The sequence below is a fragment of the Hemiscyllium ocellatum genome, chromosome 22 (genome assembly GCF_020745735.1).
Source record: "Hemiscyllium ocellatum isolate sHemOce1 chromosome 22, sHemOce1.pat.X.cur, whole genome shotgun sequence".
Lineage (NCBI taxonomy): Eukaryota > Metazoa > Chordata > Chondrichthyes > Orectolobiformes > Hemiscylliidae > Hemiscyllium > Hemiscyllium ocellatum.
In genome coordinates, this window is record NC_083422.1 from 1,493,399 (window position 1) to 1,511,880 (window position 18,482).

At 41.8% G+C, this 18,482-nt stretch overlaps 1 protein-coding gene across 1 annotated transcript in view; it reads left to right on the plus strand.

Moving 5' to 3' along the window:
- The window catches only part of vps26a (VPS26, retromer complex component A), a 72,211-nt gene that overhangs the window by 2,916 nt on the left and 50,813 nt on the right, over window positions 1–18,482 (plus strand). The window contains exon 2 of the mRNA XM_060842296.1: window positions 18,318–18,467. Within this exon, the coding sequence (XP_060698279.1) occupies window positions 18,318–18,467 (150 nt within the window). The remainder of the gene's footprint in view (window positions 1–18,317; window positions 18,468–18,482) is intronic.

The window sequence follows — 18,482 nt, forward strand, 5'->3', positions numbered from 1 at the left end:
CTGACTCCAATGCTTTTATTTGTGATCTTTATGTAAGAAATGTTTCACATACAGACTGGTACACTCCAACAGTCTCCAGTAGTAAGGGAGCCAAAATCAGAGCTGCTCAGCTGATGAGGGAGGTTGAGATTATAATGAAACAAACAGGGTGTATAATGTACCTTAGGTAGATTCTTCAAATGGAAAGCTAGTTAAATACAGTAGCTTGAGGAGTGAAAGTGAAGTGGGAAGTGAAAATAAAATTAGAACTGTTGAATAAAATGTGAGAATAGAAAAGCAATCAACATTAAAGAGGATGCACACATATACTGTCTTGTAAATGCAAAAATCTGGTTCACTAAATGCGCAAAATACGGAGGCATGGGATTGTGTGTGACGTAGTGGTTTGGATCAGAAATTGGCCAGCTAAAAGAAAACAGAGGGTGGTGGTTGATAGGAAATGTTCATAATGGAGTTCAGTTACAACTGGTGTACTGCAAGGATCTGTTTTGGGGCCACTGCTGTTTGTCATTTTTATAAATGACCTGGATGACAGCATAGAAGGAAGGGTTCGTAAATTTGCGGGTGACCGCAAGGTCGGTGGAGTTGTGGATAGTGTGAAGGATGTTGCAGGTTACAGAGGGACGTAGATAAGCTGCAGAACTGGTCTGAGAGGTGACAAAAGGAGATTAATATGGAAAAGTGTGAGGTGAATGACTTTAGTAGGAGCATTATGAATAAAGAGTACTAGGCTAACAGTAAAATTCTTGGTAGTGTAGATGAGCAGAGAGGTTTTGGTGTCCATGAGCATAGATCCCTGAAAGTTGCTTTTATTGCTAGAGGGATTGAGTTTGGGAGCCACAGGTTCATGCTGCAGCTGTACAAAACTCTGGTGCGGCCACACTTGGAGTATTGTGTACAGTTCTGGTCACTGCATTATAGGAAAGATGTGGAAGATTTGAAAAGGGCTCAGGAGATTTACTAAGATGTTGCCTGGTATGGAGGGAAGGTCGTATGAGGCAAGGCTGAGAGACTAGAGGCTGTTTTAATTTGAGAGAAGGTTGAAAGTTGACTTAATTGAGACATATTAGATAATCAGAGGGTTAGGCAGGGTGGACTGAGAGCCGTTTTTTTTCTTGGTGATGGCTAGCACGAGGGGGCATAGATTTAAATTGAGGAGTGATAGATAAAGGATAAATGTCAGAGGTAGTTTGTTTACTCAGAAGTACGGGCATGGAGCACATGCCTGCAGCAGTAGGAGGCTCACCAATTTTCAGGGAATTTAAATGGTCATTGGAGAAACATGTGGATGAAAATGGAATAGTATAGGATAGATAGACTTCAGATCGATTCCACAGGTTGGCACAAAATCGAGGGCACAAGGGCCTGTACTGCACTGTAATGGTCTATGTCTCATGTTCTATGTACTAATGTCCTTTAGGTAGGAAATCTGTCGACCTTGTGTGGTCAGGTCTTCGTATGACTCCATACACTGCAATATGATTTGCTCTTTAACTGTTTCATGGGCAATTAGGAATGGACAAAAAAAAATGAAGATCTAGTCAGCAACATCCATACAAACAGACAAAAATGTAAATGAGTAGCGAGGCAGTGTGAACATATATCTGGAGTGTGGTGATGTATGCTGAGGGGAGTAAGGCAAGGCTAGCTACTTGGTGAGTTTTTTTTGTCAAGGTTTACTAAAACTGAAATCTGACGGCTGGCGGGGTGTGTGTCCAGAACTAGAGGGCGTAGGTTTGGGGTGAGAGGGGAAAGATATAAATGAGATGTAAGGGGCAGCTTTTTTACAGAAGGTGGTACATACATGGAATGAGCTGCCAGAGGAAGTGATGGAGGCTGATACAATTGCAGCATTTAAAAGGCATCTGGATGGAATATGAATAGGAAGACTTTGGGATATGGGCCCAAGTGCTGGCAATTGGGACTAGATTAGGTTAGGATGTCAGGTTGACATGGACAAGTTGGACCAAAGGGTCTGTTTCCATGCTGTACATGTCTGACTCTAAGTAGTGATTGTGGAAGCAACAGTGTGTGAGAAAATTAAGGGGTACTAGAAAGGCTAGTTATATAAGGGTAGATAGGTTACCTGGTGCTAATGGGTCTGTATGTGTCTAGATCCTTGAAGATAGCAGGGCATATTGAGAGAGCAGCATGCAAAGCCTAGAGAATATTGGGCTTCATAAATAGACCTATTGATTACAAACATAGATGATTGTGATGCCATCGATGTTGTTTATCTTCTTTCAAAAGCACTTTGATAGGGTTCCCATAATACTCTAAAGAATAAACCCGGAGGATGTGGAGTCCAAGGCAAGTGGAAGAAGGGATGGCTCGCTGACTGCAGTACAGAAGGAGTGTTCCACCAGCACTAGCACAAGGACCACTGCTGTTCAGTATTTATATCAGCTGTTTAAATTTGAAGTCAAAAACACTAATTTCTCAATTTATAGATAATACCAGATTGGAGAGACTAAAGATTTTAGGACAATTGCAACAAATTGCAGGAGGACATTAGTAAACATTTAGAATAGGTAAATACTTGACAAATTCCAGTTTAACACTGATCAAGCATGAAGTAGGTGAAATGTAGGTGAAAGTGAGGACTGCAAATGCTGGAGATTAGAATTGAGAGTGTGATTCTGGAAAAGCACAGCAGGTCAGGCAGTATCCGAGGAGCGGGAAATCGATGTTTTAGGTAAAAGCTGCTGTTGAAGGACTTTTGCCCGAAACGTCGATTCTCCTGCTCCTCGGATGCTGCCTGACCTGTTGTGCTTTTCCAGCACCACAGTCTCAACCCAAATTACTTAAAATGTACTAGCCAAGGTTGGGAAGAGGAATAAAAGGTTAAAATACTCCAGTCATAAAGTCATACATGTGCTGTCCATGCCGACCAGATTTCCTGAACTGAACCAGTCCTGTTTTCCTGCGTTTGGCCCATATCCCTTCTAAACCTTTCCAATCTGTGTATCTGTCCAAATGTCTTTTACATGTTGTAATTATATTTGCCTCTACCACATCCTCTGGCAGCTCATTCTACATACGCACAAAATAGTTGCCTCTCAGATTCCTTTTAAATCTTTTCCCTCACATCTTTAAACCTATGCCCTCTAATTTTAGACACACCTCCCCTGAGGAATAGGCCTCGGTTATTCACCTTATGTCCCTCATGAATTTATAAACCTCCATAAGGTTACCTGCCTCAGCCTGCTGCACTCTAGGATAAAAGTCCCTCAGCCTATCCGTCCACTCCTTATACTCAAATCTTGGTGTCTTGGTGACATCCTTGTAAATTTTTTTTGTATCCTTTCCAGCTTAATAAGATCCTTCCTGTAACAGGGTGACCAGAATTGTATTCAGTACTCCAAATGTGGCCTTACTAATGTCTTTTACAGCCATAACATTATGTCCCAACTTCTGTATTCAATGCATTGAAGGCACATTGAATACCAAACGCAGTCTTCACCACCCTGTCTACCTGAGATGCCACTTTCAAGGAACTATGTATCTGCACTCCCCAGGACCCTACAATTAACTGTGTAAGTCCTGCCTTGGTTTGTCTTACTAAAATGCAGCACTTGCATTTATCTAAATTAACCTCCATCTGCCCACTAGCCCAGTTGAAGAAGATCCCATTATGATTTTAGATAAACTATGTAGACAACTATACCACCAATTTTACTATCACTGCAAACTTACTAACTATGCCTGTTATATTCTCATTCGAATTGTTTATATTAATGATGAATAACAGTGGACCCAGTGCTGATCCTTGTGGCACATTGCTAGTCACAAGCCTTCAGTTTCAAAAACAACCCTTACCATCACCCTCTTTTCTACCAACAAGCCCATTTGTATCCCATAGGCTAGCTCTCCCTAGTTTCCATATGATCTAACTTTACTAGCTTATTTTACTCATAATCAAGTTAGTGAGATATGATTTCCTATGCTGACTATCCCGAATCAATTCTTGACCTTTCAATTGCAAGTAGTTTCTCAGTCTCTCCTCCAACAAATTGCCCACCACTGACGTCAGGCTCGCCAGTCTGTAGCTCCCTGGCTTTTCCTTGTAGCCTTTCTTAAATCCCTAAATGTTTCACCAAATATAACAGATAAAGCACTGTGAACTCTTTGTGGAGGGGTATAATTGAAAAGTAAGGAAGTGATGCTAAATCTGCACTGAACCTTGGTTAGACTGCGCTGAGGCTACTGTATGCAGTTCTGAATATCTTGCTTATAGCAAAGGCTGTAGAGAACAATGTGCAGAGAAGATTTATAAGGATGGTGCCAGAAATCTGAGAGATCTTGAAATTTATGGAAGGTTCCGATTGATTGGATATATAATGTTTATTCTTGTGGGAAACTTCTAAAAGAATAGTGTTGTGCAACAGGACAACATAGCTCACAGAACAAAAGGGTTAGAAATGAAATATGCTTGCTGACAGGAAAGTTTAATAGTTAATTGGATGTCTTTTGGGTAGGGGAAGGTTTGCAGTGGAGTTTCCCAGAAGTTAGTGTTGGACCATTACTTTTTCTGATATGTATTAATGATCTAAACTTTGATACACAGGGGTGATTTTCAAAGTTTGCAGATGATAATATCGCATTGTGAACTGTGAGATGATTGTGGAATTTCAAAAGAACTGGTGGAATGAGTGGATGAAGTTCAATGTGGAGAAATGCAGGGGTGGCACAGCGGTTAGCACTGCTGCCTCACAGTGCTAGGGTTCAATTCCCACCTCGGGCAACTGTCTGTGCGGAGTTTGCACATCCACCCCATGTCTGTGTGGGTTACCTCTGGGTGCTCCGGTTTCCTCCCACAGTCTCAAAGATGTGCACACTAGGTGAATTGGCCATGCTAAATTGCCCGTAGTGTTAGGTGAAGGGGTAAATGTAGGGGAATGGGTCTGGGTGGGTTACTCTTCGGAGGGTCGGTGTGGACTTGTTGGGCCGATGGGCCTGTTTCCACACTGTTAGTAAGTAATCTAATTCATTTTGATAGGAAGAACACAAGTAGACAATATAAAATAGAGAAAAAAGCACTGCAGATGCTGGAGAGTCAAAGTCGAAAAGTTTAGTCATTCAAGATGCAGGAGAGTCAACGTTTTGAGCATAAGCCCTGCATCAGGATGCTGCCTGACCTGCTGTGCTTTTCCAGTGCCACACTTTTCGAATATAAAATGAAGGAATTACATGAGCAGAGATGCCTGTGTTAATACGTCATAAGTCACTAAAGGTGGCAGGACAGATGAAAAGAGCTGTTAATATTTTTTTAAAATCCTAGAAATTATTGATCACAGGAACAAGGCAATTCTGTTGAATTTTGTTTAAGACATTAGTTCGACTGAGTTGGAGAATTATGTCCTGTTCTGGATGCTTTAGAAAGGCATTGAATTCATTTGAGGGGGGACAGAAAAGATTCAAAGTAATGGTTTGGGGATGAGGCACTTCAGTTAAGATAGATTGGAGAAGTTAGACTGGTATCCGTGGTGAAGAGAAGGCTGAGAGCACCTCAAAATCCTGAGGTGCTGGGACAGAGTGGGCGACAGTATTCACACTTGTGAATGGATTGAAAATGAGTGGGTGCAGGTACAAAGTAATTGATTTTAAAAAAAAAAGCTAAAGGGATGAGAAAAAAAAAACTATTTCTTTCAGTGAGTCATTTAACAACTAGAATGCAATGTCTGAAATGTTTTCAAAAGGAAATTCGGCTAATAATTAGAAAAAGGAAGTTTATTCTTCTGGGAGAAGGCAGGGAAGTGATGCTAAATGAATTGCTCAGTTGGAGAGCTGGTGTGGGCATGATAAGTTGAATAGTCTCCACCTGCGTTCTAACAATTCTGAGACTCTGTGACAGCTTGACTGGAGGCAGGCAGTGTCATATATCTGATAACGAATTTAATGATTCCATAAGGAGTAGTTGAAATGAAAAGCACTTATATTTTTATATGCTGCTTATTTAAGAGGATGCAGGACAAACGTGAGTGCAAAGTGAAGAGTTATGGCAAAGTTAGATGAGAACTGGTGAGAGGAGGCTTTATTGGAACATTAACACCAGCACAGTCAGGTTGTACCCTGTATCTGGTGTAAAAGTTGAATAACGACGATTAAGCGTGCTTGATTAGTGCTCCTATCTTTTGGAAATGCTATAGATACCCACTAACGTTATATGTACAATCTCCAGAAAGATGGCAGCAACACTTGTGTCAGCTCCATCGCCAAGTAGGATATGGAGGTTATAACATTTATGTTGCAGAAACCATCTAAGCTGGAACTTTATTTGCTATTCTACTATAGCTGCTGTGGTCAATAACCACAGAATCTTTTACCTAACAGTATTGCCTCTGACCCAAGCCCAGTGAACTCTCTGGAACTCCAGGCCCCAGTTACTGAGTCTAATGACAACCCCCACCCCCGTCCTCGTCCTGGGCATTAGTTGGAGCACCTTCACAAATGGATTGCTGTGTTCCATGGTAGTGGCATATCAACATTTAGAGTCATAGAGATGTACAGCATAGAAACAGACCCTTCGGTCCAACTCGTCTCTGCCGACCAGATATCCCAACTCAGTCTATTCCTGCTTGCCAGCATCTGGCCCATATCCCTCCAAACCCTTCCTATTCATATACCCATCCAGATGCCTTTTAAATGTTGTGATTGTATTAGCCTCCACCACTTCCTCTGGCAGCTCATTTCATACACGCACCACCCTTTGCATGAAAAAGTTGCCCCTTAGGTCTCTTTTATATCTTTCCCCTCTCATCCTCAACCTATGCCATCTAGTTCTGCACTCCCCAACCCCAGGGAAAAGACTTTGTCTATTTATCCTATCCATGCCCCTCATGATTTTATAAACCTCTATAAGATCACCCCTCAGCCTCCGAGGTTCCAGAGAAAACAGTTCTAGCCTATTCAACCTCTCCCTATAGCTCAAATCCTCCAACCCTGGCAACATTCTTGTAAATCTTTTTCTGAACCCTTTCAAGTTTCACAACATCCTTCTGATAGGAGGGAGACCAGAATTGCACGCAATATTCCAACAGTGGCCTAACCAATGTCTTGTACAGCCGCAATGTGACATACCAACTCCTGCACTCAATACTCTGACCAATAAAGGAAAGCATACCAAATGCCGCTTTCACTATCCTATCTACCTGCGACTCCACTTTCAAGGAGCTATGAACCTGCACTCCAAGGTCTTTTTGTTCAGCAAATTTCCTGGGGACCTTACCATTAAGTGTATAAGTCCTAAGATTTGCTTTCCCAAAGTGCAGCACCTCGCATTTATCTAAATTAAACTCCATCTGCCACTTCTCAGCCCATTGGCCCATCTGATCAAGATCCAGGTGTAATCTGAAGCAACCTCCTTTGCTGTCCACTATAGCTCCAATTTTGGTGTCATCTGCAAATTTACTAACTATACCTCTTGTGCTCACATCCAAATCATTTATATAAATGATGAAAAATAGTGGACCCAGCACCGATCCCCATGGCACTCCACTGATCACGGGCCTCCATTCTGAAAACCAACCCTCCACCGCCAGTTCTGTATCAAAACAGTGAGTTCTCCCTGTATTCCATGCGATCTAACCTTGCTAACCAGTCTGCCATGGGAAACCTTGTTGAACGCCTTACTGAAGTCCATATAGATCACATCTACTGTTCTGCCTTCATCAATCCTCTTTGTTTGTTCTTCAAAAAAAACTCAACCAAGTTTGTGAGGCATGATTTCCCACGCATAAAGCCATGTTGACTATCCCTAATCAGTCCTTTCCTTTCCAAACACATGTACATCCTGTCCCTCAGGATTCTTTCCAACAACTTGCCCACTAATGACGTCAGGCTCACTGGTCTATAGTTTCCTGGTTTGTTCTTACCACCTTTCTTAAACAGTGGCATCATGTTAGCCAACCTCCAGTCTTCCAGCACCTCATCTGTGATTATCGATGATACAAATATCTCAGTAAGAGGCCCAGCAATCAGTTCCCTAGCTTCCTACAGAGTTCTAGATTACACCTGATCAGGTCCTGGGGATTTATCCACTTTGCGTTTCAAGACGTCCAGCACTTCCTCCCCTGTAATATGCACGTTTTCCCGACATTCTATATCTTCCATGTCCTTTTCCACAGTAAACACTGATGTAAAATACTCACTTAGTACCTCCCCCATCTCCTGCGGCTCCACACAAAGGCCGCCTTGCTGATCTTTTAGGGGCCCTATTCTCGCCTTCATTACCCTTTTGTCCTTAATGTATTTGTAAAAACCCTTAGGATTCTCAACTCTTTATTTGCCAAAGCTATCTCACGTCCCGTTTTTGCCCTCCTGATTTCTTTCTCAAGTATAGTCCTTCTGAGGATTCACTCAATCTATCCTGCTTCCTTCTTTTTCTAAACCAAACCCTCAATTTCTTTAGTCATCCAGCATTCCCTATGCCTATCAGCCTTTCTCTTCACCCTAACAGGAATATACTTTCTCTGGACTCTCATTATCTCAGTTCTGAAGGCTTTCCATTTTCCAATCATCCCTTTACCTGCGAACATCTGTCCCCAATCAGTTTTTGAAAGTTCTTGCCTGATACTGTCAATATTGGCCTTCCTCCAATTTAGAACTTCAACTTTTAAATCTGGTCTATCCTTTTCCATCAGTATTTTATAACTAATAGAATTATGGTTGCTGGTCCCCAAGTGCTTCCTTGCTAACACCTCAGTCACCTGCCCTGCCTTATTTCCCAAGAGAGAGTGCAAAATTTGACCTACTCTAATAGGTACATCCACATACTGAATCAAAATTTTCTTGTACACACTTAGTGGGCGGCACAGTGGTTAGCACTGCTGCCTCACAGCGCCAGAGACACGGTTTCAAATCCCACCTCAGGCGACTGACTGTGTGGAGTTTGCACGTTCTCCCCGTGTCTGCGTGGGTTTCCTCCGGGTGCTCCGGTTTCCTCCCACAGTCCAAAGATACGCAGGTCAGGTGAAGTGGCCATGCTAAATTGCCCGTAGTGTTAGGTAAATGTAGGGGTATGGGTGGGTTGCGCTTCGGCGGGTCGGTGTGGTCTTGTTGGGCCGAAGGGCCTGTTTCCACACTAAGTAATCTAATCTTAACAAATTCCTCTCCATCTGAACCCTTAACACTATGGCAGTCCCAGTCTATGTTTGGAAAGTTAAAATTCCCTCCCAGAGCCACCCTATTATTCTTAAAGATAACTGAAACCTCCTTACAAATCTGTTTCTCAATTTCCCTCAGACTGTTAGGGGGTCGTCTTATACAATCCCAATAAGGTGATCATCTCTTTATTTCTCAGTTCCTTCAGATAACTTCCCTGGATGTATTTCCAGAAATATCCTCCCTCAGTACAGCTGTAATACTATCCCTTATCAAAAACGTCACTTCCCCTCCTCTCTTGCCTTCCTTTCTGTCCTCCTTGTAGCATTTGTATCCTGGAATATTAAGCTGCCAGTCCTGTCCATCCCTGAGCCATGCTCCGCGTTCATCTGCCTTCCCTGTTGGGCCTCTTGCATTGAAATAAATGCAGTTTAATTTATCAATTCTGCCTTGTTCTCTGCTTTGTCCCTGCCTGCCCTGACTGTTTGACTCGCTTTTGTCCTCAACTGTAGAAGTCTTAGATTGAAATCTTTCCTCACTATCTCTCTGGGTCTCATCCCGCCATCTTACTAGTTTAATTCCTCCCGAGCAGCTCCACCAAATCCCCCTGCCAGTATATTAGTCCCCTTCCAATTTAGGTGCAATCCATCCTTGTACAAGTCACTTCTACCCCAAAACACCTTCCAAAAATGTGAATCCTTCTCCCGTACAACACCACCTCAGCCATGCATTCATCTGCTCTATCTTCCTATTCCTGCCCTCACTAGCTCATAGCATTGGAAGTAATCCAGATATTACTACTTTCAAGGACCTCCTTTAAATTCCTGCCTAACTCTCTGTACTCTCTCTTCAGAATCTCGATCTTTTTCCTTCCAATGTCATTGGCTCCAATGTGTACAATGATATCCTGCTGGACCCTCTTTCCCCTTAAGAACATTCTGCACCCCCTCTGAGACTTTTATTTTTTGCTCCCTACCTCAGTAACCAAATAGTTTATTTTATTGTACTTTTATAAAGTGTGATTTCTAAAATAAAATTTATTCTTTCTACAGGATGTGGCCTCTGCTGGCTAACCAGCAGTTACTGTTCAACTCTAATTGATCTATGGGAGATGTTGCTTATTTGCCGCCTTGAGCTGATCCAGTCTATATGGTGTAGGAACATCCACAATGCTGGTTGGGCGGGAGGGAGTTCCAGAATTTTGACCAATGGCAAAATGCTTTGCCCTGTACTGTGTTAATTACCTTGAGTGCTGTTGGAACTGCAGTCATCCAGGCAAGTGGAGAGTACTCCACACTACTGGACTAAATAGCCAACTGTCCAAATCTCAACCTTTGGTGCAATATTGTGTTTTGTTGAATTCACCTTCTTGAGCAGTCCCTTGGGACCAAGGATGACTTTCTTTCACTTCAGAGTTGTGCATCCTGGGATGACAAAACAGTCCACTCTGCCACAGGTTGGACAGATGGTATTTAAAGATGCTGTTCTCCTACTTTCAACTGTTTGAACCTAGCTCATCCTGATGTCAGAGATACTCAGGATGGTTTGTACCTTGATTGATGCTGCTTTTCCAGTTTTGGTGATCTTGGACAAGAAATTTCCATGGTGGAGATATTGCATTTTTTCAGGGAGGCTTTGAATTTCAAGTTTTTCTCTACTATCCTTCAAGCTTTTCTTTGACCATATTTCCTGATAAATATTAGACAAGTCAGAATACTGAAATACTGTGTCAGAAATTGATGACTTGTCCAGTGTAGGCCTGGAAGAGGATCTTAATGTTGGAGTGCCTAAACTGCCAGTAGATTTATGGGGTTTGCAGAGGCACCACTGTTTTTTTTTGTGTAGAGAATTGAAGTGTCTACTGTATATTATTCATAAGTCCAATGTGTACAGAAGGGCAGATCACGTTGCCCTCCAAACCATCAGCTTGAGATTCACATAGCGTATGAGAGAAAGGTCCTTAAGCTGTACATCCAGAAGACGAAGGTTCTGTACCAATCTACTCCTGACGTGCATTGGATTACTTACAATGTGGAAACAGGCCCTTCGGCCAACAAGTCCACACCGACTCGCCGAAGCGCAACCCACCCATACCCCTACATTTACCCCTTACCTAACACTACGGGCAATTTAGCATAGCCAATTCACCTGTGGGAGGAAACCGGAGCATCCGGAGGAAACGTGCAAACATGGGGAGAACGTGCAAACTCCACATTGTCAGTCGCCTGAGGCGGGAATTGAACCCGGGTCTCTGGTGCTGTGAGGCAGCAGTGCTAACCACTGTGCCGCCCACGGTGCACTGCAGTTGCCATAACCCCCATCTGTCTGGATCCACAGTGAGCCCCAGGACATGTGGGACTTAACTTGGGTGCCCCCTTTCAGTGAGGGCAGCCATCAACAGTGAAATTCAGCATTCCCTCCAATGTGCCAATGCAGCCTTCAGCCATCGAAGGAGCAGAGTGTTTGACAGCTGAATACCAAGTTTGTGGTATTGTTAGATTTGGCTCCTGTGAAATGCCTTGGAATGTTTATCCGTTAAGTGCTTTGTATTGTTGATCGCTAGTTTGTGCGTTATGTTCAACAAGAAACCTGATTTGAACTTTTACTCAATTTAATTCACAGAAGATGCCTGGTTTCTTAGACTAACAATTATTTAGGTGTTTACAGCTAACTAAGATGCAAGATTTTAAGGCAAACACTTGATTGCTGACAGGAACCAAACTGAATCAGTTGGTTTTAAGATCACTTCTCATTGCTGTACCTGAATGCATGAATTAAAATTCTAGACTGATCTGTTAATACAGAACTGATGGAATGCTGCATTGTTGGTTACTATCTAATGGGTGAATTATTAACCAACTTTCTGAGTATGAAAGATTGCAAAATGGTATTTGAAAAGTCGACAGTTCTAATTTCCTAGCCAATGTTCATCCCATTCTAGTGGAATATTTACTGTGATAATTAAAAAACTTACTTTGATGTCCATCTAGTTTACAATTCTTTGTATTTTGGTTAAATATGAGAATGTTTGTCCTCCAAAAAATACCACCATTTCAACTGGGACAGCACATCTATCCTGGGACAGGCTAAGCAAAGACATGCCAGAGAATTCCTAGAGGCCTGGCACTCCAACCACAGCGCCATAAACACAATCTAGATACCATCTATCAACCCCTCAGGAAATGACATCACCACGAACCCCATCCAGGACAAACCTATAAATAGAAAGCAGGAGACAACAGCTTCACTTCACTTGGAGGTCGCCACTGATGATGTTACCTAGCCAGGTAATGAAACGTCTGGATATCAAACCTATAGCTCAGTGAGCAAACCTACACCCTAAACTCCTGTCCTCCAAGTAATTTATCTATGAAAAACTCTGGAAATTCCATTGGAGGATCATGTCCAAGGATATGGGAGAGAAAAGAATAGCTAGTTAAAGTTGCAGATTCAAATGCATAAAAATAGGAGGAAGCATGAGTGTGGATTAATTAGGCCGAATGGTCAGTTTGCTTGCTATATATCTGGTTATAATTCCTCTTGGTAAGCGTCTCTGTAAAATCTGAACTTGGTGTTTGAAGTGCTAACAAGTTCGTCTTTGAAGTTGTTCACCCAATCCATTTGTTAAACTGCCAGCAGTGACCCGTTGCACTGATTAATCAAAATATCACAAGGGTTTAGTGACAAAGGCCCTTTTTTTTGAAATATGAGCGCACTATCACTCCTTTAAAAAGAGATGAGCAATCTGGAACCCAGCTAAGGTGGCAAGTTCAGCCAAACTTGAGACCAATCCAGCAGAGTTGAGAGATGGTTTGTATAAGACTGGTGCAGGGAGATGTGTGTTCATTAATTTTGTTGTACTATAAAACTTGGTTATACTGATTGGATTTGATTCAGTCAGAACTATTGCTCTGTGTTTCTTGCAATAGATCATGCAGCTCTATAATCCGGTAAATATTGAAAAGATGAATGGACTCATGTAAATGCAAGATGAGCAGATTCCATGCCTGGATTCTGTCAAATAGATGCTCTTGATTGCAGCAAAAAAGTGATTTTGGAGTAACAGTTGCCCAGTTTGGGATTTGCTCAAATTTGTTCAAACACGAGCAAAAGAGCTGAATTCCAGATGTGAAATGAGTGTGACAGCCCCGGCATTCATGCTGCATTTGACAGTGTGTGGTATCAAGGAGCCTAGCAAAACTGCAATCCGTGGGAATCTGGGACAAACTCTTTGCTGCTTTTGGGGTCATACCTGGCACATGGGAAAATGGTTGTGGTTCTTGGAAGTCATTGTATGCAGCATGGAAACCGACCATTTGGTCTAGCCAGTCTATGCTGAACATAATCTCAAACTAAACTTGTCCCACCTCCCTGATGTTGGCCCTTATCCCTCTATTCATGTACTTAGCTAAATGTCTTTTAAACATCGTAATTATATTCATGTCCATCACTTCCTCAGGAAGTTCATTCCACAAATCTGCGTAAAAGAAATTGCCCCTTATGTCTTTATTAAATCTTTCACCTCTTGCCTTAAAAATGTGCTCCCTAGTGTTGAAATCCCACACCCTAGAGAAAAGACAACCACAATTAACTTTATTTATACCCTGATTATTTTATAAACCTTTCTAAGGTTGTCTTTCAGCCTCATGTCCCAGTGAAAAAAATCCCAGCCTTTCTTTGTAACTTAAGCCTTCTATACCTGGCAGCACTCTGGTAAATCTCTTCTGAACCTTCTCCAGCTTGTTAATATCCTTCCTAAAACTGGACACAGTATTCCAGAAGAGGCCTCACCAATGACGTGAACAATCTCAACATGACTTCCCAACTCCTATATTCAAAAGATTGAGCAATGAAGGCAAGCACGCCAAATGCCTTTTTAGCCATCCTATCAATATGTGGTGCGAACTTCAAAGAATTATATAGCTGCACCTCACGTTCCTCTATTCTACAACACCACCTAAGGCTCTACCATCAATTGTATAAGTCCTATCCTTGTTTGTTGTACTAAAATGCAATACCTTGCATTTATCCAGATTGAACTCCATCTGCCATTTTTCAGCCCAATGACCCATTTGATCAAGATTCCTTTGTAATCTTAGAAAACCTTCTTCATTGTCTAGGAGAAAGTGAGGACTGCAGATGCTGGAGATCAGAGCTGAAAATGTGTTGCTGGAAAAGCGCAGCAGGTCAGGCGGCATCCAAGGAGCAGGAGAATCTCGTTTTGGGCATGAGCCCATCTTTAGGAAGAAGGGCTCATGCCCGAAACTTCGATTCTCCTCCTTAGATGCTGTCTGACCTGTTGCGCTTTTCCAGCAACACATTTTCAGCTTCTTCACTGTCTACTATGCCACCAATAGTAGTGTCACCTGCAAACCTACTAGCCACGCTTTCACATTTTCTCATCCAAATCATTTATATAAATGATCCTCAAAAGAGGACTTCAAACTGATCCATGTGGAACACCAGTGGTGATAGGTCTCCAGTCCGAAAAGCAATCCTCCATCACCATGCTATCTCCTACCATTAAGCCAATTCTGTATCCAATTGACAAGCTGCCCTGAATCCCATGTAATCCCACGCAATGACCATTTACTAGTTACCATATGGAAGATTATCAAAGGTTTTATTAAAGTCCAAGTAAACATCTCTGCTGCTGGATATCTCTGGAGGAGTTCCTCAGGGTAGAGTCCTGAGCCCAACCATCTTCAGCTGCTTCATCAAGACTTTTTCTTTATCATAAGGTCAGGAGTGGGGATGTTCAGTATTCAGCATATTTGCAACTCCTCAGATACTTGAAGCAATCTGTGTTCAACATCTGGCCAGTATCCAAGCTTGGGCTGACAAGTCACAATTAAGATTTCAAATCTCACAACTGCCAGGCAATGACCATTTACAATAAGAGATGATCAATCCACCATCACTTGACATTCAGTGGTGTTACCATCATTGCATTGCCCACTATCAACATCCTTGGGGTTGCCATTGACTAGAAACTCAACTGGACTTGGCACATAAACAAAGTGGCTACAAGAGGAGGTCAGAAGCTGGGAATATTGCAATGAGTAACTCGCTGCCGACTAGAAGCCTGACAATCTACAAGGTGTAAGTCAGGCATGTGTTGGAATACTCCTCACTTACCTGGATAGGTACAGCTCCAACAACACAAAGCTTGACACCATCCACAACAAAACAGCCTGCTTAATTGACACCATATCAACAGGCATCCAATTCCTTTATCATTGATAGTACAGATTGCTGCTATCTACAAGATACATTGCAGAAATTCACTAAAGATCATTGGACAGCACTTTCCAAAACCACAAACCCCTCCATCTAGAAGGCCAGGGACAGCAGATACATGGGAACACCACCGCCTGTGAGTTGCTCTCCAAACAACTCTCATTCTGACTTGGAAATATGTCGCTGTTCCTTTATTGTTACTGAATCAAAATCCTGGAATTCCCTCCCTTGTTGGTATACCTACAGCACATGCTCTGCAGTAGTTCAAGGAAGTAGCTCACCAACACCTTCCAAAGGGAAATCGGTGAACTCTGTAATAAATAGTGGCCGGGCAGTGATTTCCCATATCCTACAATTGACCAAAACCAAATAATGCTAAACTGAAGAATATTCTCCAGCTGACCTGAATTGCCATATAAACAAGTTCCATTCTTTTAATTTTAAGTGGAGTTTGTTGTCAATTGTCATTGACATTCGAGAAACCGAACATGTTCATTGTCAACACGATTACATTGAATGTAATGAAAGGAACACAAGTTAGAAGTTAGGTCTTGGAGAGTGAACTCTGAGGGAAATTTCTTCAGGGATAACGTTTATGGGATATTGCTAGTTTAGAGCACTATCAAAATTAATTTGAAAGGTGACCACCTTGGACTTTAGTATTGGATTGACTTGCAAAAGGGATGGCCGCAATTTCTTGTATAGTGATGCACTGTGAATCCTGAGTTAAATCCTGGTATATCGTGTTTCATACTGTCAAACTTCTGTTTGCATTGCACCTTCTATCCTACAGCATCACTGGACAAATGGAACAGGTTCATATTCTGAGTAATGAGGTGCACCAAAGTCTTCCTAAGATAACATAAGCCCATTGAGTTTGTTAGATAAGACTGTAAAACGCAGGAGCAGCCAATCAAATTTGCTCCAAATTCAATGAGACTCTGGTTGATCTGATCATACTCAATTCCACTTTCTTGTCCTTTCCCATAAACTCAAGTTTCCCTTACTGATTTAAAAATATGTCTATCTCAACCCTGGATATACCGAAAAACCAGACTCAACAGTCCTCTGGTTTAAAAAAAAATTCACAAATTCACTATCCTCAAGAAATTCCTCTTTATTCATCTTAAGCGAGCAAACCTCTTGTTCTGAAATTATATCCTCTGGTCGTGAACTCTACCACAAGAAGCAACTCCTTCTTCACATCAACTTTGCCAAATCCCCGAAGAATTTTGCATATTTCAGTAAGATCATCTCTTGTTTTTAATTCCAGTGTGTACAGGTCCTGGGGAATGTTGTCAAACAAAGAGACTAGAGGTGCAAGTACATAGTTCCTTGAAAGTGGCGTCACAGGTAGACAGGATAGTGATGATGATGTTTGGTATGTTTGCCCTTATTGGTCAGAGCATTAAGTACAGGAGTTGGCACATCATATTACAGTTGTATAAGTCTCTGGTAAGACCGCATTTCGAGTACTGCATTCAACTCTGGTTGCCCTGCTATAGTAATGGTGTTATTAAACTGGAAAGGTTTCAGAAAAGATTTACAAGGATGTTGCCAAGACTGGAGGATTTGAGTTATAAGGCAAGTTTGGATAGGCTGGGACTTTTTCCCTGGAGTATAGGAGGCTGAGGATGACTCTTTATGGAGGTTTATAAAATCATGAGTAGATTAGATAAAGTAGATAGCTGTGAGTAGGGGTGTCCAAAATTCGGCACCTTCAGTTGAATGTGAGAGGGGAAAACTTTAAAATGGTCCTGAGGGGCAACGTATTTGCACTTTGTGTATATGGAACAAGCTGCCAGAGGAAGTGGTAGAGGTGGTAGGGATATGTGCTAAACACAGGCAAATGGGATAGTTTTAGGAAACCTGGTCAGCAAGGATGAATTGAGCCTAAGGCCTGTTTCCATGCTGTATGTTTGTATGACTCGATAACTCTCCTCATAAAGCAGTCCCTTTATACTCTGGATCAATCAAGTGAACCTTCTCTAGACTGCCTCAATGCCATTATATCTTTCCTTGGGTAAAAGGCCAGAACTTCACAGAATTCCAGTTGTGATTTAACTTTGGTTATTTAAAACCGCTTGCTTTGTATATTCCATTCACTAAGCCAAATAAAGGTCAATGTCCCATTTACCTTCTCTATTACCTACTTCAATGTTGCTTTTCGTGACTTATGCACGAGGACTCCCAAATTCTTTTGTGCGGTAACTTTTTTTTTGCAGTTTTTCTCTGTTTGAATAATAATTAGTTCCTCCATTCTTCCTGCCAAGGTGTGTAAACTCATTTTCCACATTAGTTCTTGGCAGGTGGAACATAATGTAGTGGGACAAGAAGACCGTACATTATCTTTTATTCACACCCATCAGTTCCTCAGCCTGAGTTTATTAATCAACTGGTAGATCAGAAACTAATAGGTAAACTTTAGTTCAAATCACAGTTTGGTGCTTATGGTATTCAGTTCAGTTCAATACATGTCTAGTTTCAGTATTGAATCAATTTTTGAAATAGTTTTCCACAGTCCCTTTTGATGTTTTTGAGACCAGAGACATTTCTGATTTTCTAAGTAGCCATGCAGCTTAGCAGGAGCATTGGTGACCTTGTCTGAAAAATGTAGTTTGCTCACTGGTGTTCTTTGAGAGGAAATGTTCATTCCTTGCCCCCTCTGGTTTACATGTCACTCCAGATCCAGAGTCGTTGACTTGTAACTGCCTTCTAAAATGGTCTAAAGTGTGGGCGTATCAAATCACTGCAAAAACCTAACTCACATGGATTGTAGTGGTTCAGGAAGACCGCTCACCTTTTTGGGAGCAATTTAGATGGGCAATAAACACTGGAATTGCCAGTGAGAGACATCCTGAAAATAGAACCAAAAGTCTGTGTATGCTATGGTGTGAAATGTGGCAGGATTCTTTGTGCAACAATTTACTATTGATTTGCAAGTGTGGTTACAGTTTGTCTCTTATTTTCTCTAGAGTTTCCTAGGTGGTTTGTTTACTCCGGTATGCGACATCAATATTGTTCTCAATGATGCTGACACAAGGAAGACTGCAGAAATTAAAAGTGAAGATGGTAAAATAGAGAAACATTATCTGTTTTATGATGGTGAATCAGTAACTGGAAAGGTAAGGATTTGCTCA